The 23,140-nt window shown below is 53.4% G+C and overlaps 1 protein-coding gene across 2 annotated transcripts in view; it reads left to right on the forward strand.

The window, feature by feature from the left end:
* RALY (RALY heterogeneous nuclear ribonucleoprotein) overlaps positions 1-22,876 on the forward strand; it is a 133,700-nt gene extending 110,824 nt beyond the window's left edge. For both annotated transcript variants that reach the window (XM_054274503.1, XM_054274502.1), the window contains 8 exons: positions 993-1,257; positions 5,632-5,704; positions 13,824-13,871; positions 14,877-15,034; positions 16,077-16,190; positions 17,371-17,516; positions 21,039-21,087; positions 21,312-22,876. In XM_054274503.1, the coding sequence (XP_054130478.1) occupies positions 1,002-1,257; positions 5,632-5,704; positions 13,824-13,871; positions 14,877-15,034; positions 16,077-16,190; positions 17,371-17,516; positions 21,039-21,083 (840 nt within the window). In that variant the 5' untranslated portion in view covers positions 993-1,001 and the 3' untranslated portion in view covers positions 21,084-21,087; positions 21,312-22,876. The remainder of the gene's footprint in view (positions 1-992; positions 1,258-5,631; positions 5,705-13,823; positions 13,872-14,876; positions 15,035-16,076; positions 16,191-17,370; positions 17,517-21,038; positions 21,088-21,311) is intronic.
* Positions 22,877-23,140: the final 264 nt, after the last annotated feature.

Here is a 23,140-nt window from a genome sequence, read left to right on the forward strand (position 1 = left end):
CCATCACAGCAGAAGATGGAGGCTAAGAAGAAGGAGAAGAAGAACAGAACATGTCCAAGGATCCCAAGGAGGATCCTGTCCTGCCTGGCAGCCACGGGAAGGGGTTGGAGTGGCTCCCAGCTGCTGTGATGGTGATTTCCAGGCTAACAGTGACACCTCCTGTTTGCACAAAGTCCAGCCCAAATCCTGGCGTGCAGGAAATGCAGTGCAGGTGCCAGCAGGAGCACGTGGGCTGATCACTGCTTACATCACTTTGTTTACATCCAGGAATCCCAAGTCCTCTTCCAGATGTGAGTGTGGCCTCACAGGGACAAACCCATCCCTGTGCATGGTGAGGGCTGGGCAGTGTTGGCAGGGGAAGGCCTGGAAAAGTGGGCATGAACTAAGGTGCTGGATGCAGACTGCTTCACAAAGAGTTCTTTGAATTGTGGTTTAGCATAGACAGGTAAAAGCTTTGATATGACAGCATTAAAGCTTTCACTTAGATGTGAAAGGGATTTAAATCTTGGTTTCTTCCCCAAAAACAACTTTAGAATCACAGAACACCCTGAGTTGGAAGGGACCCACAAGCATCATTGAAGTTCAGCTCCTTGCTTGTTATAATTTATGTCATTACAATCCATTTCTTAATTACAACACACTATAAGCGTTTCTTGGCCTATCAGCTTTAGCTACTTCTGTCAAGTTTTAAGAATTTTCTACAAATCCATTTCCCACAAACATCCCTGAGGAGCCAAAATGGCTCTTGGTCCCGCACAAAACCAACCAGGTATCAACTGATCAATTGATTTCTAGAATCAAAAATTTAGATTGAATTGAAAATAGATTGAATTTAGGATTGACTGTGCCAGTGGTCTCCCAACACCCAGGGGCTCCCAGAGATGGGATCTGACCAGCTGAAATTGAGGAGCTGCTTCTGAGAACTTTGCTCCCTACCCTTTTCTCTGTGAATTCCTCCTCACACCCTTCTTCCTCCCCACCTCTCCTTGCAGGCATCCAAGATGTCCTTGAAGGTGCAGACCAGCAACATCACCAACAAGAATGACCCCAAGTCCATCAACTCGCGGGTGTTCATCGGCAACCTGAACACGGCGGTGGTGAAGAAGTCAGATGTGGAGACCATCTTCTCCAAGTACGGCCGCGTGGTCGGCTGCTCCGTGCACAAGGGCTACGCCTTCGTGCAGTACTCCAACGAGCGGCACGCGCGCGCCGCCGTGCTGGGCGAGAACGGCCGCGTGCTGGCCGGCCAGAGCCTGGGTGAGTCAGGGACGGAGTGAGAGAGGGATGGAGGGAGTGAAGGAGGGCCCTGGCCTGCTGCGGCCTGCAGCTCCGGGGAGGGCTGGGCTGGGCTTGGCCTTTATCTCCAGCAGCCCCTGGCAGGGCTGTGCTGGGCTATCCTGTGGCCTTTTCCCTGTAGCCTGCTGGGAGGGCTGTGCTGGGCTGTGGCTGTGCTTGGCCTTTATCTCCAGCATCCCCTGTGAGGGCTGGGCTGGGCTGGGGGCTGGGCTATGCTGTGGCCTTTTTCCCCAGTAGCCTGCTGGGTGGGCTCTGCTGTGTCTGTCCTGCGGCCATTTTCCCCAGTAGCCCCCTGGGCTGGCTGTCCTGTGGCCTTTCCCCCTAGCAGCCCCCTGGGTGGGCTGTGCTGTGGCTGAGCTGTGGCCCTTATCTCCAGTAGCCCACTGGGAGGGCTGTGCTGTGGCTGTGCTGTGACCTTTCCCCCTAGCAGCCCCTTGGAAGGCTGTCCTATGGCCTTTCTCCCTGTAGCCCACTGTGTGGGGTGTGCTGTGGCCTTTTTCCCCAATAACTGGTTTGGTGGGTTGTGCTGTGCTGTCCTGTGGCCTCTTTCTCCAGTAGCCTGTTGGGAGGCCTGTGCTGTGGCTGTGATGTTGCCTTTATCTCCATGAGGCCCAGGGAGGGCTGGGCTGTGCTGTGGCCTTTTTCCCCTGCTGGGTGTGCTGTGCTGTGGGATTTATCTCCGGCAGCCCCCTGGGTGGGCTGTGCTGTGGCCTTTTCCCCCAATAACCTACTGGGAGGGTTGTCCTGTGGCTACTTTTTCCCCAGGAGCCCACTAGAAGGGCTGTGCTGTGGCCTTTCCCCACAGTAAGCTGCTGGGAGGGCCGTGCTGTGGCTGTGCTGTGGTCATTCTCCCCATAGCCCACTGGGTGGGCTGTGCTGTGGCCTTTTTCCCCAGTAGCCCATCAGGAGGGCTGTGCTGTGGCCATGTTCCCCATAGCCCACTGGTGGGCTGTGCTGTGGCCTTATTCCCCAGTAGCCTGTTGGATGGGCTGTGCTGTGGCTGTCCTATGGCCTTTGTGTCCATTAGCCCCCTGGATGGGCTGTGCTGTGGCCTTTTCCCCCATTTTTGGAAATGAAACTCAGGATAATTCTAATAAGGAGGTAGTATTTTGGTGGTTGGGCTCTTCCTCCAAGCAGCTGACACAGTGAGAGGATTGAATTCTTCTGGAATGCTGTTCTCCAGCCTGGTCAGACTGGGATGGTGGGTCTGCAGAGAGGGTCAGGGGTGACCCAGTGATGACCCAGCAGGGCCAGAGGGACAAGGCAGGGTCAGCAGGATCCATGGCCAGGCACAGAGCTGGAGAACAGCATTCCAACAGCATCCCCAGGCAGGGGCTGGAGGCTGCCAGCTCCCCTGTGGGATGGGATCAAAGGTATGTGTGACATTGTGGCCCAAAACCTCAGCTCTGGGCTGTGATTGGAGGAGCCAAACAGCAAAAGCAGAGTTCTGGATCATCCCATGGCCTTGTCCTGGAACTGCTGGGGAAGAACAAGGGAGGGAAAGATTGCCTGGTATCAACAACATGGATAGGACAAGGGGAATGGCTCCCTCTGCCAGAGGGCAGGGCTGGATGGGAGATTGGGAAGGAATTCTTCCCTGTGAGGGTGCTGAAGCCCCGGCACAGGGTGCCCAGAGCAGCTGTGGCTGCCCCTGGATCCCTGGCAGTGCCCAAGGCCAGGTTGGACAGGACTTGGAGCACCCTGGGATGGTGGAAGGTGTCCCTGCCATGGCAGGGGTGGCACTGGATGAGCTTTAAGGACCCTTCCAACCCAGCTCATTCTGTGATTCAGTGATTCCCTTCAGGAGCAGCCTCACCCTCAGCCTGTCAGGAGAGCAGATCTCCAGACCAGTAGATGTTAAATGAGAGAACTTCCCCCATGTCTGCACTGCTGTGGCATGAGAACCAATAAGCAACTCCCCCCAGCTGCAGCTTTGCTTTTTCAGATTGTTCTGAGGTGTCACCAGCTCCAAGCTGAGAACTGGAACTGGAGAGAGGATTTTTAATGAAAAATGCTGATTTTTAATGAAAAATGGTGATTTCCAAGCCTGCTGCAGCAATGGGCACCCAGGAAAGCAATTTGCAGCCCATTCCCACCGTGCTGCTGGCACAGCTTGACGTGGGAAGTTGTGCTGAGGCCATGCTGCTTCCTCTGAGGTTTATCCAGATACCAGAAACTTCTGCTCACTTCTCTCGGGCTCCAGAGAGTGGAGCTGCAGACCTGGCAGAGCTCAGCCTGCCAGGAACGCTTCCAGCCCAGATGTTGCCCACATGTGCAGCCTGAGATGGGATGGAGAGGGCCTGGGGGAGCCCAGGAGCTCCTTGTGGTGCTCCAGACAGAGGAGATGTGGCCAAGAGACAGGGAGTACCTGCTCACTTAGCTGAAGAGAGAGATGAAAGGTTTGCTGTGGAGAAAACCTCCTCTCAGAAAACCTCTGATCTCTGCTGGTCCCAAAGGCCTGGAATTCCAGAAGGAGGCAGAAGGACTGTGTGATAGCTGGGTGTCCTGTTCATGTCCTGGACAAGGTGCCAACTCAGCTGCCTTTGTTCTGCCTGCCCCTCTTGACAGAGCCTGAAAGGCACCAAGGAGTTGCACAGCAAGGCCAGGGCAGTGGGAGTGTGTCCATACCCTCAGAACTGTGTCCTGTGTGTGCAGCCTGTGCTCCTCCTGCTCAGCTCATGCAGCACTGCTGCAGCCTGCCTGTGCTCCTGCAGAGGATTTTCCAGGTTATACCCAAGTCAGCAAGATGTTCCTTTGGATCACTTTGTAGGCTCTGGATTTTGAGGGGGTGTGGACCCAGCTGTCCACATTTCCTCATAAAATCCCTTCATAAATCATGAAAAACCAAAAGTTTTGAATGGCCTGATGTGCTCAAAGTTGGTTGGATGCCCCTTGAGGTGGAGGTAGCAGAAAGGAAAGCATCATTGAAGGAATTCCTCCCTGTGAGGGTGGGCAGGCCCTGGCACAGGGTGCCCAGAGCAGCTGTGGCTGCCCCTGGATCCCTGGCAGTGCCCAAGGCCAGGCTGGACAGGGCTGGGAGCAGCCTGGGACAGTGGAAGGTGTCCCTGCCATGGCAGGGGTGGGATGGAATGGGATGGACTTTCAGGGAAGATTTCTTCCAACCCAAACCATGCTGGGACCTTCTTCCACCACCTCTCTGGTCCATCCCAAAGCTCCCGTGGGGCACTGGTCTCATGGAGCTGCAGGATGTGCCCATGGGTGGGACACTCAGCCCCTAGCTCTCTGGGGGGGATCAGGTCCCTCAGGGCAGGTCAGGGCACAGCCCTGAGGACCAACACCTTCAGTGGGTGACCCAGCTGTGATGAATCTCCTGAACCCAGCCAGCCTTTTCCAGAAACAGAGGGGGGCTCCTCTGAGCTCCTGGAGATCAATGGCCTCACCAGCTGAAGAAGAGGTTTCTTACCAACCCCATGGACTCAGCAGCTGCTCTTTCACTCCCTCACCTTCCACTACTTGGATTTTTTAAATATGAGGGGTTTTTGATATAAATTCTCCTTTCTCTTTATCCCTGCCATGTGTGGACCATGATTTCATGGTGGGCTTGGCAGTGCTGGTCCACATGAGGAAACTCTGTCTTGCTCAGCTCATATCTGACATGCCCAGAGGTCTGACACCCCTTCATATACACAGGACCTGAAGAACCAGCAGGATTTAGGGCTGATTGGGAAGGCAGTTGGGGCATTTGCCACCGCTCCCCTCTCTGAGTTCTGGCTCCACACCCAATGTTGGATTGCCAGGCTCTCGGCAGCTCCATGGAATTGGCTGTGTCACTTTATTCTCACATCAGAAGCACTTTTGGCACCATGGCCAGGGAGTGACAATCCCTCAGGGTGTTAGAGGAGCTCATTCTCCCTTCCCCTGGCAGAAGATGCTGCCCCAAGAGCAGCTCAGGCAGGGGCACCATGCAGAGTTTAACACAGCCAGACCTACAGCAGTGCCCAGCTTGCAGTGCCCAGCATTCCTGGTTATTCCCAGAGGATCCAGGGGTGCATGCTCAGCACCCTGCAGCAGGTCTGGATTTTGCCTTATCACACTGAATTCTCCCAGGAAAGCTGTCCTGGGTCTGTGTGTGAAGACAGGACCATGTGCAGGGTGCTGACTGCTCAGGGAATGGCGAGTGGCTCTGGAAAGGAAAGGGAGGAGGTTTGCCAAGTGCAAGGTTTATTCACCTTCCTGTGGAGCCCCAGCTGTGCCAGAGGCAGGTGGCAGTGGGTGGGGAAGCTCATTTCTCTGTGGCAGGGCTGTGTGCATCACCCCAGCTCCCTGGGTGGGCAGGGACGTGCCATGTCACAGCTATGTGTCCCTTCCTTGCAGACATCAACATGGCCGGGGAGCCCAAACCCAACAGACCCAAAGGGCTGAAGAGAGCAGCCTCTGCCTTGTACAGGTAGGTGTTCACCACAGTGGGTGATGTCTCTGGGCTGGGGTTTCCCCTCCAGCACCCCCCAACCCCTGCCCTGAGCTCCCTGCTGCCTGCCCCCAGCAGCCTGGGCATTGCTGCTCACAGGGATCCTTCCCCTGGCAGTGCTCCTGGGGCTGGCCAGTGCCTGTGGTGGTGTGGGAGATCTCCTGGGTGTGGGAGATCTCCTGGGCACACCCAGAGCTGCTCCCAGGGCTCCTTCCCCTGGCAGTCTCCCAATGGTGGTGGGAGATCTCCTGGGCATGGCCCCACCTGTGCAGGTGTTGGAGAAGGGTGGGCAGAGGAGGGGGAGCAAGAGGAGCAACCCCTGCAGCCAGGGAACAGGAGTGGGCACAGAGGTGCTGAGGGTGGGGGAAAAACAGGGAACAGGGACCATTTAGGGAAAGAGGAGAAGGGAGGAAAGTGGGAAGACCTTGGGGTGCCAAATGGAGGTGAACCAAGGAGAAAGTCCCAAGGGAGCCTGTTCTGAGGAGCACAGCCCAGGGATCAAGGGAACAGGAGGGGCAGGTGGGACATGGAGAGGTCTGTGGCACATGGGATGTGTTACAGATGCCAGTGAGCCCTCAGCTCAAGAGAATTTATCATCATTTCCACAAAAGGTGAAGACTCGTGGTGAGGAAACGGAGGGGCTGAGTAAGGAGTTGGAAAATGTGAGGTTGGGAGGAAAATACTAAAATCAGTATTGGAGTTATAGGTGGCTGTAGCAAAAGGGGAAATCATGAGAGAACTGGAGATTTTTCTAGAAAAAGAAGAAAAAGGTGTGAGGAGCAAAGAAAACCTTGTGATTCAGACTCAGCCACGTGGTCCTGCACTGGTGTGTAATGGCAAATCCTGGTTGGAAAATGCAGCTCTAGCACAGCCAGAGCCCCAGCAGCCTCCCACCACCCACAGGCATCCCCAGGTTCCTTCCAGGAGCTCTCAGCCAAGCTCCCCCTGTGCAGCTTTCAGGCACATTTCTCCTCCCATCCTTTGGGCCCTCCTAAGATGTTGTCTTGGTTTGAAAAGCCAGGTGCCTGATAAGGAAGGCAGGACCCTCCCCTGAAATGGAGAATGTAAACCCTCCCCACCCCTCTGAATTGCTATAAATTTTAAATAAAGGGGCTCTCAGGCAAAAATATGGGAGCAGGAAATAACAGTTCTTTAATAGGGAAGAAAAAAAATTATTAAATAACCAATGCAGTACACTAGAACAGCACTGCCAGAGTCAGAACCCAACCTGACACCCTGTGGGTCAGGGTGTTGGCAGCAGTCCCATTGGAATTGTGGCTCAGCCCTCCTGCAGTGTCAGGGCTGGTTCTGCTGGAGCAGGGATCCTGGAGAAAGGTGCAGTCTCTTCCTCTGAAGATCCAGGGGCAGAGGCAGCTGCTGTTCCTCTGGGGAATCCAGTGCAGAAGCTGTGCTGGTGTTCCAGAACCTCCAGATTATATCCCGGTAGGAATGCTTGGCTCCTCCCTCTGGGCTCACATCTCCCAATGGGATGCTGTAGTTCTTATCAGCCATGCAGGGACATTCAATAGCTGTTATCAGCAGATGTCTCCCCTGAGGGAGGAGTGATTGTGGTCACTGGAAGAGAGAGATAAGGCAAACTGCCCACTTGACAAAAGATAATCTGCCATGCAGATGGGAATGGAAAACATCTTGCATTGCAATCTTCATCAACGTGGCTCTCTGGGCTCCCAGGGGATTCCACCTGAGGGGAGGGAGGTGGTAGCAGAGCTGACACCAGTCATGCAGTTCAGCTCCACTGTGGGCTGCTCACGTGGGGCTGGGGCCATCACGCGCATCAGCTCCTTCCATACATCTTGCACTAACAAGCTTTTCATTTACTGCTCAGCCCTGCCTGCAGCACTAATCCCTTCCTCTGCAATGACCAATATTTCAGACTTCAGACTGCTGAGAGAGATGTTTGCTCCCTCCCACAAATATGGAAATGCTAAAATATGGGCCAGAGAACTGCACTGCTCCTGTTCCCAGCAATATTTCATCCCAAACTGGCTGTCAGATTAAAACTTTGCCATCTGGACTGGCAGAACTTAGGATATCTCCTGGAAAACAGGGATCCCAGGTTTGCAGCGAGCTGTGCTTACAGCTTCCCAAACCACCATCAATTTTGCTAAATGTTAGACTTCAAAAAATCACAGCACTGTAATTTATAGAAGTGCCGTGTTAAACACAGCAGAGGATTTTTCCAAAGGCTGGCTTCTGCTTTGCCTTACTCCAGGTCTGCATGCGAAGGTTGAGGGGAAGGCAAGGCAAGGAAAATTCCATTTTGAACATACACAAAGTAGCAGCTGTGACATTTTTACCTATCCACCAGCCTAGGTGGGTGTCCAGGTGTTAAACAGAAATCCTTGGGGGTGTAGGTTCCCATCCACCTCCACACAGGCTCGTGCCACCATCAGTTTTCTCAGGTGTCTCCACACGAGGCACCTTCACTTCCCACAGAGCCTTGCTGCCATCACTGCTGTCCTGCAGTCTTGGATCTCTGGGGCTCTCTCCCTCCCTCCCTCCCTCTGGCACTTCCCAGAGCATCCCTTTGCACAGGGCAGGTCCCTGGATGCTCCTGCCTGGCACCCTGGCCATCCCCACAGACCCTGCTGTCACTGTGTCCCCAGGGAGTCACTCACTGCCTCTCAAAATCTCCAAATCTGCCTTCTGACAACACCTTTTTTTCTGCCTGCACAGCAAATGTGTGGGCAGGATTTCCTGGGGCATTTGGGGCCATGTTCAGGTCAGTGCCAGAGATCCCACCCAGCTGACTGGGAAGGGAAGGTGGCTCTGCCAGTGCCACTCTGGGCTTTTGGAGGCACAAATCCCTGCCCTGCCCTGCAGAGCTGGGGCTGAAGCTGCTCCATGGCCACAAGGACAGAGAGGACAGCCCAAGCAAGAGCTGCTGGGTGTCTGTCTGCAGCTCAGTGGCCCCAGGAGGGTGTCTGAAGTGGTGGCAGGGACAAAGCACTGCTGACTGATGTCACAGCCCATGAGCCCTGGCATCCATCCCCTGCTACACCCAGAGCTGGTGTCAGCCCCTCCCCAAACACCCCTCCCAGGCCCTGCTGCTGGGACAGTGACATCCCAGTGCCAAATGCACTTGGACAGGGCTGAGAGCAGCCCCGGGGCAGAGGGGGTGGTGAGCAGGGATGTCCCAGCCTAGAGCAGCACTTTGGGAATGCCAGGCTTCATCCCACGTCCTTTATTTCCCCCTGCCCTGGCTGTGTGCAGAAGGAAGGACTCTCACACAGCTCCACAAGATGTGTTTGAGCAGTGTCACATTTTCCAAGCAGCTTTCCACTGCACTAATGCCATGGCAGAAGGGTGGGAGCTGAGCTGAGCTCACCATGGCACTCATGATCAGCAATACCAGGCAGGAATTAAAGCACAGATGATCAAATGCACATTTGCTGTTCAGCTCCAGGCTCAGAAGTGGCCCCACAAATGTGGTGGAGAGGCAGCACATGCAAACAATCACCCCTCAGTTATGAGCAGCTGCATTTTGAACCTGAGGCAGTGGAATGTTGGATTGCTAAAGGCCAGCAAAGCAGAGGCAATGCCTCTCAATCAGGAGGTGGGAGCAGGGTGTTCCTTGAAGCCTTCCTGCTCTCCTGCCTTTCACTCTGGTTGTCCGTGCTTTATTCTGCAATGTCACCGGCTGATTGAAAAACAGCAAAAACTATTCCTGTACACAAAGACAGAGCTGCCAGGTCACTGAGAAATGATCCCTCAGCCTTAGGATGGTTTATCCTAGATGCAGTGGAATTTTCAGGATCAATCACCCCTAAAAGCTCTCCCTTTCACCAGCTTTTGTCCTGGATTCTTCCTGGCAGACCTGTCCTGTGCTCAAAGCCTGAGGGATGCTGCTAGGGGATTCCAGGGGTGCTGCTAAAACCATCCAGCCCTGCCTCCCTGCATCATCTGTTAATCTGTGAGTGACTGCTGAGTTAGAGCAGGGTCACACAGCCACAAGCTACCCAAATCCCTCATTCCAGCCCCCTGCCTTCCTTGAGGGCTGCCCCACGGTCAGCAGGGATCCAAGCAGCCCTGCAGAGGCTGGGTTCATGTTTTGGGAGGTCAGGACCAGCTCTCTGGGATAATTATGCCCCCAATTCCTTTTGAAAGGGTGGAAGTGTCTCCAACCCCATAAAGATCCAGGGGCAGGGCAGGAGAAGCCCTCACCCTTGGGGTGGTTTTGCGCCCAGAGATGCTCTGGGGCCCCTGCCCTGCAGTGCAGGCATGGTGTGCCCCGCTCAGTCCCTCTGGGATGCCCTGCAGATGTGCCAGGAGTGATTCCCACCAGAACACAGGCATGGGCAGCTCTGCTCCACATCCTATGGAAACAGGGAATAACACAGGGCAGTAACATCAACAGGGCTCATTGGCATTTCACCCAGCAGATTGACTGGCCTGGGAAGAGGCTTCACCTGGGCTCTTGGGCATCTCTGTCCTTCTCCAGCTCTTCTCCAACCTTCTCCAGGTGGGATCTGCAGATACTTGAGGCTGAGCTTCATCCCACTGGTGCTGGAGCCAAGCCCAGGAGCAGGGCAGAGGTGCCCAAACACCTCAGGGCAGGGTCAGTGCTGGAGATGGAGGTGTCCACCCCATTCAGGGCTGCATTCCTTGTTCCCAGGTGCCAGCCTGTGCCCAGGACAGTGCTGGCAGCAGCAGGGCACTGCTGTGTGCTGGGGCTGCAGCTCCTCTCCATCCCCACAGCCCCATGGAGCTGCCCATGTGCTGATCCCACAGTTCTGCTGGGGAGCAAAGGCTTGGAGGAGAAGCTGGCTCTGACCAGGAGTGTGAACTGGGGTCAGGAGAAAGGAATTTGGGTGTCTCAGAATTTTGCCCAACATCTCCAAGCTTTGTGTTCTTTATGAACAAATGCTCCAAAGCTGCCTCATGGTCTCCAAGCCACAGAGAGCTGCCCAGCAGGAGCAGCCCCTTGTGGAGGTGATGCCTCAGGGAGCTGGAACAGAGGCTGGATGGAGCTAAGAGCAATAAAGTGGAGATTTATTGAGGAGCCTTCAAAGGCCACACCCTGGCAGTGCCTGGATGGCTCCAAGATGGAAACAAAAGAGAGCTTGGCCATGAGATCTCACATTTTTATAAGTTTCAGTAGTGAATTCTCCAATTATTAGCTTCAGATGATGAAGTTTCATCCTCCTTGCTTGTTTGCCTGCCCTCCTCTTCTCACATTGTTGATGCTTTGGGCCTGAAGTTTGCAGAGATTGTCCTTGAGTCTCCAGCTAGGATAGGATTGTTTGTGAAAAGATCCCAGTAACATTAATAGAAAGCTAAAAGCTGCACACCAAACAGAACAGAAAAACTTAAACCAAAGGTATCAGTTTATCCCCATTCCTACAGGATTGTTTTGTCTCCACCACCCTGTGAAAAGATCCCAGTAACATTAATATAAAGCTAAAAGCTGCACACAAAACAGAACAAAAAAACTTAAAACCCAGGATATCAGAGGGAGAGTGTGCTGTGGATGAAGGCTCTGCTTCATCCCACTGGGAGCCCTGGGGCCACAGGGAGATTCCACTGGCTCTTGCCTGGGACTGGGGACAACACTGGCTGTGCTGGAGAGAGCCAGAAGCACTTCACCAGAGCCTGTCAGGATTGAAAATATTACAAAATTGCAGCAATTTCATTCGAGTTGCATCTAAGGAGAGGGAAAAAATTGAAGAGGGAGAGTATAACAGCGTAGAAGCATCCTACTTCAATTTTCCTTTCAAATGGCCTCCTATTTTTGATGGTATTTTGTATTTATTGGATTCAAACAGACCTGGAGTCAAACATCCTCAGTGATCAAAGTGAATTGGCAGGCTGAGGGGAGCTATTTTCTTGGAGGGTTTTTGTATCTCCAGATTTCACCTTGGGTTAGAACAAAAATCCAGTTACCCATCATGAAAAGCTCCATGGCAGTGTCTCATTCTGTGATCTCCATCCCCTCAGCCCCACAAACAGCTGGGTTCATTCCAGCAACAGCTGCCCTGGGAGGAATCACCTTTCCCTTTCAATCCAGAGGGGGAATAAACAAACACAAATGAGGCAGAGGTTGGGACAGAGGCTGTGGGATGTTCCTGTCTCCTCTGAGCCCAGCAGGAATGTTGGCTACAACTCAGCTCAGAAGGGGAGGGCCTGAAAAGAATCTGGAATTCATCTGTCAGAAAAGGTTCTTTTCCACCATGCAGTGGCATCTGGGAGGGCTGTGGTGATCACACCTCCACAGTCACACCTCCCCAGCAGTGTCCTTGCTCAGCAGTGAGGCCCTGCAGTGCCCATCCCATGGAATGGCACAGGCAGCAGCTGCTCAGGGATAAGGCATTGATGGAATATCTCCTCACTGAAGTCCCCAGAGCAGGAGGTGCCACCTCCTTGTCCTTAACCCTGGCACCAACTCCTTGGCCCCAAAGCAGCTCTGGTGTCTCCAGCCATGCTCAGGTCCCCTCTGTGCACAGGCTGGGTCTCCAGATGCTGCCACAGGCATCTGGGGAACCCAAGGAGGGTGGAAAAATCATCTTTCAGAAACCAGCCTGTGAAAGACACCAATCACTTGTTAAAATTTTTAAAGTTTAATAGTAATAAAATGGTTATAAAAATAGCAATGTAATTAGAGTAATAAAAATTTTGGACAATTAGAATTTAGGACAATATGAGACAATAGAAACAAAGAGTTATGGAATGTCCAGGTACCTTTTTTCTGGGCAAAATAAGCCCAAAAAAGGACACACATTAACAGAGGATTAACCCTTAAGAGCAACAGCCTGTTGCATATTCATACACTTCATACATCATGCATAAATTCCATTCAAACACAGGATTCTGTCTGGTCAGTGTCAGCTTCCTCCTCTGAATCCTAACGACGTCTTCATGGGAAGAAGTTAATTTCTTCTGATAATGGAGCAATAAATTTTCTTTCTCTGAAAGATTTAGGTGTCCTGTGGCTCCTATTTTGGTGTACCTCATTTCTTTCTTAAAAAAAAAAAATCCCACATACATAGTTTCTATTTTAACTGCAAAAGTTACCTTTTAAGTACAAAACTACATTTACCACACTATTAAAATAGTGTGGTTAGTAGTGTTAATACAGCACTACTAACCAATACAACATAATACATACAGTAAATATCTGTGTAGAACCATACAATATGCACTTTTCACACAGCCAGTTACTGAAACTGAGCACTGGCTGGGAAGCTCAGTACCACTACAGGCAGGACAGAGCTCCTGGAATTCCTGGTCCAAGCCACACTTCCCACCAGCCAGCCCAGTCAGGCACACGCTGTTGTTGCCATTGTCAGAGATGCAGGAGCCCAGATGAACTCTCACAGCACTCCCCGGGGTCATCCTGCCCTGTCCCCTGTCCCTCTGCTCAGCCCTTCCCTCTCCCCAGCCATCTCTGATTCTTTTCAGCCATTTCCAAGAGGCAGGACAGGCTTTGGTTTTTAGGGCTGCATTCTGTTTGTGCAGAGCAGAGAGGAGACCACCAGCACCACGTCTGAATTAGCCATTAATTGAGTGTTAATTGAGTGTTAATGAGCTTAGCACACCAGAGAAGGGTGCTGGGTTCAGCTGGGGCAGCTGCTCTCAGTGTGTTGGGTGAAACTTCCTGATTTGTGCTGCCTTGTGAAACACCACCTGCAGCAAGGGGGAAAGTGTTGGTGTCCAGGGAGTGGGGAACGCTCCTGCTTTGGGTTAAAATGCAGCTGCAGCAAGGGGGAAAGTGTTACTGGGTGTCCAGGAGTGGACAATGCTCCTGCGTTGGGTTAAAATGCATCTCAAGCTTAAGAAAACAGGACGTGGGCATTGTCTGCCTGGGGGGAGAGAGGTTTAAATCAATAAATATCCCCATAAATATCCGATTTGTCCCAACTTTTCTCCACACACATCTTGCTCCTCCTTGAGATAAGCGGGTTAACACCCTCTGCCAACACCATCCTCCTCTGCCTTCAGCCCCCCAGTCTTCCTCCCTGCAGCCAGGAGGGTCCCTCATGCACAGGATCCAGTTCTTTATCCTCGATGGCCCAGCAGGCAGTGAGGGAGCGGCAATAATGAATTACCAGCACTAATTAACCCCTGACTGTCTCTGCAGTGGCTACGACTTCGACTATGACTATTACAGAGACGACTTCTACGACAGGTGAGACCCAGCCCGAGGGGCTCTATGGGGTGGGGGCAAGAGGGATTTGGGGGCAGGAGGGATTTGGGGTGTTTGGAAAATTAATCCACAAACACCAGAGGTTTATGTCCAAAAAGGAGATAGAGGAATCCTTTTACTTTATTCCAATAAAGAGAGAGGCCATGGGGCATTCCCCTGGGATCTCTCTAATTTTTGGAGGACACAGCCTCCTTTTTATCCCAATTTGCCAGCCACATTTCCCTTCTCTCTTTCCCCACTGGCTGAGATACTTGAGAGGTACAGACTGAAACACCTGATCCCAAAGATTTCCCTCTAATGTATAACCCTCCTTTTTAATTTTTAATTATTTTGGAATTTAGGGTTTTTCCTTCCCCATTGTTTCTTTCATCTTTCAATATCCAATTTCATTTATCAGCAAACCTATAGTTTATTTGTAAAGGCAAGTATCTTTTTCCATTCATCAATCAGTGGAATCCTTCCCACTGTTTCTTTTATCTCCTAGTGCTGGTTTTATCTACCAGCAAACCCACAGCTTGTTTGGAAAGACAAATCTGCTATTCCTCTCAGGGGGCAGGAGGGATTTGGGAGCAAGGGGGATTTGGCAGCTAGAGGGCTTTGAGGGCAGGAAGGGTTTAGGGGCAAGGAAGGATTTGGGTGCAAGGAGGGATTTGGGTGCAGGAGGGGTTTGGGTGCAGGAGGGATTTAGGAGCGGGAGGGATCTGGGGGGCAGGAGGGGTTCAGAGGCAGGAGGGATTTGGGTGGAAGGAGGGATTTGGGGGCAGGAGGGATTTGGAGGGCAGGAGGAATTTGGAGGGCAGGAGGAATTTGGGGGCAGGAGGGGTTTGGAGTCAGGGTGTCCAGCCCAGCCTGTGGGGTGCCATCCCATGGCTCCAGTCCCTGGGATGGCCGCTCGGCAGGGCCGGGGCAGTGCTCGGCAAGGCTGGGACACCGCTCGGCAGGGCTGCCCCGGCCCCAGCCGCCTCCCCTACCCTGGTTTCCCCTCAGGATTTTCGAGTACCGGGGCCGGGTGTCGCCGGTGCCGCGGGTGGTGCCCGTGAAGCGGCCGCGCGTCTCCATCCCGCTGGTGCGGCGCGTCAAGGCCTCGCTGCCCGTCAAGCTGTTCGCCAGGTCGGCCATCGCCAACAGCTCGGCCAAGATCAAGTGTGAGTGTGGGCCAGGGCTGGGGACAGCGCGAGGAGCTCCAGAAACACCTCAGAACGGCTGGGAACAGCAGCCCTGCTGTGGGGGTGCACATGGGGAGGGCAATGAGATGGAGATTCGGTGTGCTGGTCAAAGAATCCGAATTTATTGTGGAGTACAACTGCTTATATACTTAATCTACTCCAGCCACTAAAAGGTTCAGGCTTCACGAGGAACAAAAACACCTCATAACGGCTGAGAACAGCAGCACAGCTGTGGGGCTGCACCTGGGGAAGGCACGGTGCCAGAGATGGATAGAGACAGAGGGGATTGAGGCTGATCAAAGAATCCGAATTTATTGTGGGGTAAAGTTGCTTGCATATTCTATTCCGGCCACTAAAAGGCTCAGGCTTCATGGGAAGATCCCAAAACCACCTCAGAATGGCTGGGAACAGCAGCCCTGCTGTGGAGGTGCTCCTGGGGAAGGTGCAGTGTCGGCAGTGAGATGGGCATTTACTCCAGCCTCTAAAAGGCTCAGGCTTTTTAAACTAAAAACATTCCTGATGGCAGCTGCATTACTGGATTTAGAAAGGCTGCCTGAAGTGTAATTGTACCGAAAATTTTGATTCTTATACAATAAGATAGGAAGTGATAGGGAGAAACGTTTTTCAAGTTTTAGACTGATTTCTTCCCATGTATTTAAAATTAACATAAAAATCCAATTTCACAGTACCCAGGAGCTTTACTCCTTGGGGTTCCAGGGATATTTCAGGAAGGTAAAGGATCTGATTTGATACGATTTGATTTGCTTTCAAAAAATTTTAGTGTAAACATTAGTGTAAAGTTCTGGAGGAGCTGTAGTGCAGGTACAGCCTAGGGTCAGGCTCTGCAGCCTGCCTGGACACAGCACCCCAGGCTCTTTTGGGAGCAGTTTCCCTGCCAGTTCCCAGCCTGGGCTTCTCCCTGATTTTCCTGCCTGCTGAGGGAGCTGCCCTGGGCAGGGTGTGGGCTGGGGTTGCTCTGCAGGGCACTGAGTGCCTTCCTGTGCTTCCTTCCTCCCCTCAGTGAAGAGCAGCGAGCTGCAGACAATCAAAACGGAGCTGACACAGATCAAATCCAACATCGACGCTCTCCTGGGCCGGCTGGAGCAGATTGCTGAGGAGCAGAAGCTCTCTGCAGGTCAGTGGGGGTGGGGATGCCTCGGGGCTGGCCTTGGGCATCACACATTCCTCCAGGCTCTGACAGGGAAGTGTCAACCCCCAGGTTCCAGGGTAGAATCACAGGCCAAAATTACACACCAAAATTCCTGAAATTGCTGAGTTGGGGTTTAAAATGATGAGATTTTTTTTTTTATTTTGTCTTTTTTTTTAGCTTGTATTTTTTCTAGTTTGCATTTTTTGTTAGACTATTCTATTTTACTCTGTCATATGCTATCATTATTCCTTTCCTTTCCTTTCCTTTCCTTTCCTTTCCTTTCCTTTCCCATTGCTTTCCTATTCATTTCCTATCCTATTTCTATTTTATCCTCTCCTATCCCATGTTCTACCCATATCCTATCTTACCCTTTCCTGTCCCTTTTCCTGCCACTGTCCCATCCATATCCCTATCCCAATCCCTATCCTATTCTTATCCCTATCCCTATCCCCGACCCTATCCCTATCCCTGTTCCTATCCCCCTATCCTATCCTATCCTTGTCCCTGTCCCTATCCCTATCCCTATTCCTGGCTCCCACCATCCTGCTGGGGGATCTAGAACCTTCTCTGCCCTCTCCATGGTGTCTCAAGCCGCCTCCTCAAAACCAGCAGAACTCCCCATGGCAGGAAGCATTCCCACCATTATTATTTCCTCCCCAGTGGATGTGGGGCTCTCTGACCTGAGGTCAGCCTGTGTCCCCTGTTACCATCCCTGACTGGGTGTCAGTCTGTGGCTCCAGTTGCCAGCCCTGATTTGGGGTCAGGCTGTGGCCCTGGTTGTCAGCCCTGGCTCTGTGGATCAGTCTGTGGCCCTTGTTGCCATCCCTGACCCAGGGTCAGGCCATGTCCCCATTCCCTATCCCTGGCCCAGGGTCAGTCTGTGTCCCCATTCCCATTTGTGACCCAGGGTCAGGCTGTCCCCATTCCCCATTTCTGACCCAGGGTCAGTCTGTCCCTGTTCCCACCCCTGACCCAGGGTCAGGCTGTCCCCATTCCTATCCCTGACCCAGGGTCAGTCTGTCCCCATTCCCCATCCCTGGCCCAGGGTCAGGCTGTATCCCCATTCCCATTTGTGACCCAGGGTCAGTCTGTCCCCATTCCCCATCCCTGACCCAGGGTCAGTCTGTCCCCATTCCCCATCCCTGATGTGGCTGTGTCCCCACAGAGGCCCGCAAGAAGGTGGAGAGCAGCAAGAGCGAGGTGTCCCAGGAGGACACGGCCTCCGAGGCCGAGGCCACCGCGGAGGAGCCGCTCAACGGGGACGAGGGCGAGGAGGAGGGGCTGGCACGGGAGGAGTGTGAAGATGAACTGGTAAGGGAGCTTGGGCAATGCATCCCTGCAGCAAAGGAGGGGGACACAGCTTTACTGGAAAAGTAGTTTTTCCATCCTCCAAAGAAATTGCAGTATTTAAATCTGATTGTTGCTCACAACCTTGTTCTTCCAAGCCTGCAGAAGCACTGCCCATGCAAATACGTGTGGAGGTGCTGAAGAAACATGGTTGGCTCTTGAAATTCAGACATTTATCCTTGATTTCACAGCTAGGAGTGGTTTAAACCAATCCACTCTGCTCCCAAGTGATTCTTAGATGGATTTAAACACACCACAAGGACAGGCTGTTTTAGATGAGCTGCATTTGCAGTGCCCTTGCAGCTGACCAGACATTCACAGAATAACAGGAGGGTTTGGATTGGAAGGAACCTTAGAGAACTTCTCATTCCACCCCCTGCTATGGGCAGGGACACCTTCCACCATCCCAGGCTGCTCCCAGCCCTGTCCAGCCTGGCCTTGGGCACTGCCAGGGATCCAGGGACAGCCACAGCTGCTCTGGGCACCTGTGCCAGGGCCTGCCCACCCTCACAGGGAGGAATTCCTTCCCAATATCCTATCTGTCCCTGCCCTGGCAATATGAAGCCATTCTCCTTGTCCTGTCCCTCCAGGCCCTTGTCCCAAGTCCCTCTCCAGAGGCACTTGTCCCATGGCACAAGCCAAGGTCTGACCCCAGCCCCACTGCTCCTAGTCCTGCCCCAAACAGGGGTGTTCCTGGTGAACCCAGGGACAAACTGTGCATTTGGATGGGAGCCCAGTGTTTGGGTACAGGACAGGCACTGTGGTAACACTGGCAGCACTGTCATTTATCCCAAACCAAAACCTCTGAGAACAGGATCAGCTCTAGATCCAGGCTGACGGCAGCAGGGTGGGAGGACATGACCTGCCCTGAGTGGCCCCAGGAACAGCTCCAGTCCCTCCCCACCCCAGCACTGGTGGTGGCAGAAGTGAGGATGAAGCTCAGCATTCCTTCCTCTTCCTCACCCCCCATCCCTGGGTGCCCACACTTCACATCCACAGCCTTAAACTGCTCCAGCTCCAAGCACTCCCAGCTGGGTTGGGCTCTCCTGCCCAACTGGGTGAGGGCTCTGAACAGGGTCCTTGAACTGTTCCAGGGCTGGAGGGGAGAGGTCACTCCAGGCACTGGGAAGAAGAAAGGCACAAGCTGTGTCAGGAAAAGGAAGGCCAGGCTTGAATTACATCAGGGCAAACAGATGGTAGACATTAGGGGGAAACTTGCTGATGTTAATGATGATAAAGAAGCACACAGCCTGTCAACAAAAAATGTGCACTCCTTTGCCTTTGCAGGGGTAAGAAAACACTGGAGGGACATCTGCTGGCAGTGGTTTGGGAAGAGCTGGTCCTCATTAACAGGAGAAGACAAAGATGACTGTTTCAGCTCACATCTCTATTTTCTGGAACTCCCTGGTCCTGATGTGGCATCAAGACCAGAAATGTTCCACTGCCAGCCTCAGACAGGCTCCCAAGTGCTGTGGATGGTCAGGGCAGTGTGTGCAGGGAGCTCAGCACAGCTCACAGCACTGAGCAGTTCCTGGAGTGACTCCTTTATCCCACACCCCAGTGTGGCTGTCACCATGGACATGGCACCCACATGGGGTCCCTAAAATCCCTTTGGCTCTGAGGGGCAGGGGGGTGGCAGAAGAAGAGCCAGAGGTCACTCATTGCTGAGGGAGTTTATTGAGTTCTGAGCCATAAATTTGGGTGTGGAAAATTCAGAGTAAGTGCAGCTGGATTGGTGGTCAGTACTATTTACTACACTTAGTAGGGGATACAAAGATTATTGTGTATTAAATGTCACATGTGTGCAAAAACTGTCTCCTGCCAGCCCATCAATGCCTGGTGTCAGCTGAGGGGTGTCTTGGGGGATGGCCCTGCTCAAGGGGAGATCCCTGCTCATAGATAGCTGCTCTGGAGGGAAAGCTAAAGGACTCCTGATGTGTTCAGGTATTTACAGCACACTGTGGTAGATTTGCAGTCAGATTTTCTTCTGGTTTCCTGCAGTTTTGGTCATTTATCTGCCCAGTCTGCATCTAAACAGTTTTTGGGCTTGGTGCTGAGTTCCCCCTGGAAGTCTCACACCACAGGATCTGGATGTCCCGGCCTCCTTGGCCTCCAGAGACATCTCACATGGGATTTTACCAAGCAGATCCCTGAACGGCCCCAGATCTGCTCTCAGGTTCAGGGGTCTGATCCTGCTGTTGGTGTTGGTCACTTCTCTGGGGTACTCAGGTTCACAGTCCCATGGCTCTGCAGCCAAGGCTTCTCTCCACCTTCACATCCCTGACCAGGTGTTCTTGGCCATCAGGAACCACAATGATGCCTCCTGCCCTGCTCAGCTGGGGCAGAACTTACTCTGGATGCTGTCCCAAAGCCTTTGTTTCTTGTTCCAGCCCTGCTCCTCCCCCAGTGCCAGGGGGGTGCAGGTTCCCCAGGGGTCTGTGCCCCAGTGGTGTGCAGGGGGTGCCTGCCACGGTGTCACAGCTGGGTGTCACCCTGGTCCTCCCCCACAGGAGGAGGATCCCAGCCCATTCATGCCAAGGCACATCCAGTGCAGCTGGCTCTGCCTGCCCTGAGCAAGGCCGCCTCCCCTGGCTCTCAGGCAGAGCCTGTTCCCTTTCCTTTCCCTCTGGAGCCCCTTGTGTCCCTGCAGAGAACTCCTGGATCCATTTCCATCCCTGAAATCCTCATCCTGTGCAGGAGGTTAAACACTGTGAGCACCCCATTCACTCCCCAGTGCTGCTGCTCTGCACAGCAGCTCCAGGAGCAAATTCCACTGAGAACAATGAAAGCTGGAAAACACTTCCAAGACCATCAGGGCAGTCCAAACACATGCTGTGCTTTCCAAAGCCCTGCTTGGGGAGCAGTTCAGCACCATTATTATTATAAAGGCCATTATTGTTGCCTTTGGAGTGCTGGATGAATGTTACCATTCTGGATGATGAGTTCTGCTGCAAACTGGGACCAGTTCCTGTGCTCAGCAGCAGAATCAGGACACAGATGTGCCTTCATGGACTGAGGCACCTTGGCAGCACTGGGCAGTTCCAGGGAACAGAAACAGGGTGAGAGGAAATGGCCTCAAACTGTGCCAGGGGAGGTTTAGATTGGAGATCAGGGAAATTTCTTCACTGAAAGGGTGGTCAGGCATTGGAGCAGCTGGGGAGTGAACATGGATGTGCTGGGTTAATGGTTGGACTTGATGATCCTGGAATCTGAATAATTCTGTGATTCTGTTACTTCCAAGCCCTGGAGGGGATTGCACACCCCAGGTCTGTTTGGCAGAGCCATTTCAGCATCAGGAGCCAGGGGAAATTGGTGTTTTTGCCAGGTGTCCATACCAGGTGTGTTCTGTAGCTCATCCATCACACTGAGCACGCTGGCACTGCTGTCCCACAGCAGGGACCAGCTGGTGCCCACATGGGAGGTGTCCCAGGCAGGGCAGGAGGGACCCAGGGTGATTCACTGTTTGTGGTTCCCTTTTCCCTGCAGGAGAACAGCCATTACACAGACGTGGAGGATGCCAGGCTACAGTAACCAGGTACAGCCCCGTGCTGCTGATGGAGCCAGAGCTCTCCCTCTGTGCCCCTTGGGCCTGGGGGTTGCTGCTTCAGGAGAGGCTCTTTCCCACTGATCCTCTGTGTTTTCCTAGCATGGAGCTTGGCTGCTCAGCTGGGTCACTGGCCAGCCCTTCACCCCCTTTCCTGAGTGACAAATCTCTGGGGTTCAAGGACAGTGCTGTAGCTCCCCCTTCTCTCCTTGCAGCTGTGAGCAACAGAGTGAGGAAAGCACGAGGCTGAACCCTGTCCTGGCACGTTGAGCAAGGCAAGCTGAGTGGAAGTGCTGCTGTCATCTCTACCTGGCATTCAAAGGAGAAACATGGCCCGACATCTTCCATCCATCTGTAAAGCAAAGGCAAAGAAAACTCATCCTCCCAGCAGATCCCCACCACCCCTGCCATGGATTTGGAGCTCTACAGGCAGCAGAGGAGCTCTGCACAACCCAGAGCCACCACAGAGAGCAGGAGAGCAGGTGTGTCCCCAGGCAGTGTTGTAGAGCTGCTTGCAGGAGAGCAGAGAGCTCAGCCCAGCCCAATAAAGACATTTTTCCTGTGTGAGGTGAGAGCCAGAGCATTTCCTAACTGAGGGAAGAGCAGTGTCTCAGTCTGGACAGTTTGTGTTCTTGTGCTGAAGGTGCTGTTGATCAAGGCTGTGGGGTGCTGTCCTCCAGCTCAACCACCTCCTGCCACCTCTCTGTGCCCCATGAGCTGCTGTGTGTCCACAGTCACCTCCAGGTGCAAAGGAGTCGCTGCTGGAGCAGCTGCTGTGCTCTGGGAAGCTGCTTGAGGAGGGAAGGGGAGAGGAAGCTGCAGGAAATCAAGTGATCCCAAGCAGGAGAGAGCAAGCAAACACCACCCTGAGTGCTTTGGGTCCTCATTCTCCACCATGTCAGGGCTGAGCAACCCTCTGCAGAGTGAGGGGCGGGGATGAGACCCTTTCCTTGGACCAGCTGCTCCTGGAAAGGATGTGGAGCACCCAACTCCTACAGCCTGGAGCCAGAGACCCTCCCTGGCTGCCCACACCTCCTCCTGCTGCAGTGAGGGCACGTCAGGAGCGTGGTGTGACCCCTCTGCTCCTGCCTGAGCTCCATGGCCAGGGTGACAGCGTGCCCGAGGCTGGGCACAGGGAATGAATGCCCTGGGCACTGTGGCTGTGCCTGTGCAGCACCTCCCAGCTCCCAGCTGCTGCTGTGCCCTGCCCCGTGCTGGGAGCAGAGGGCTCCTCGTGGGACCCCACAGCCCAGAGGCCTCAACCATTCTCTCCTCTTTGTCCTTCCCGGGCTCCTCCCGTTTTTCCCGGGGGCTGAACCTCACGCAGCACTTTACCCCTCACACCTGGTGTGTCCTGCCTGCCCCTTCCCCTCCAGATCCCACACACACAGCAGTGCTTGGAACCCAGAGCAGAGTCCACACCTTCCCCCTGGCCTGTCACGACACCTGGGGGGTCCTGAGTGCTCCAACCTCATCCACAGCATCTCTTGGAAGGGTGAAGGGAAAGCGGCTCCAGGGGTGACACTTCCCTGCCCCTGGGGCCGTCCTGGAGCACGCATGGCTCTTGAAGCACAAAGTTTTCTTTGCATTTCTTAGTTTGGGCTGCTTGAGGAGGGGTTGGAGGGAGCCTCGTGCTTGCCCTGCCCTGGCCCAGTTCCTGTGCAAGGTCTGCACTGAGTTGTCCTGAGCTGTTCTCCAGGCCTGGAGAGATGAGCTGCAGGTTTGGCTGTGAACTGACTGTGCTGCTGCTGTTTGGGAGAGGTGACCTTGTACATACAATCCTGTATAATAAAAGAAAGAAATCTAATTTGCTTCTCCTCTCTTCTCTCTGCCATACACACACACACTTGTTCTGTCTTTTTTCCCTTTCCAAGCCTCAGCTCTGCCTGCAGGATTTACTTTCCCTTGCCCGAGGTATATCCCACTGGGCTGTACAAAACATCTGTGTTCACAGGAGTTCTGGGGTTTTCCCTGGAGGCTTGGAAACTTCTTTGATGCAGGAGAGCAGGGGCCAAGTCCAAGCCTTTAATCTCTGGATTTTTCA

This window comes from Melozone crissalis, unplaced genomic scaffold (assembly GCF_028551555.1).
Source record: "Melozone crissalis strain CALT ecotype California unplaced genomic scaffold, PUWL_Pcris_2 ptg000017l_1, whole genome shotgun sequence".
NCBI lineage: Eukaryota > Metazoa > Chordata > Aves > Passeriformes > Passerellidae > Melozone > Melozone crissalis.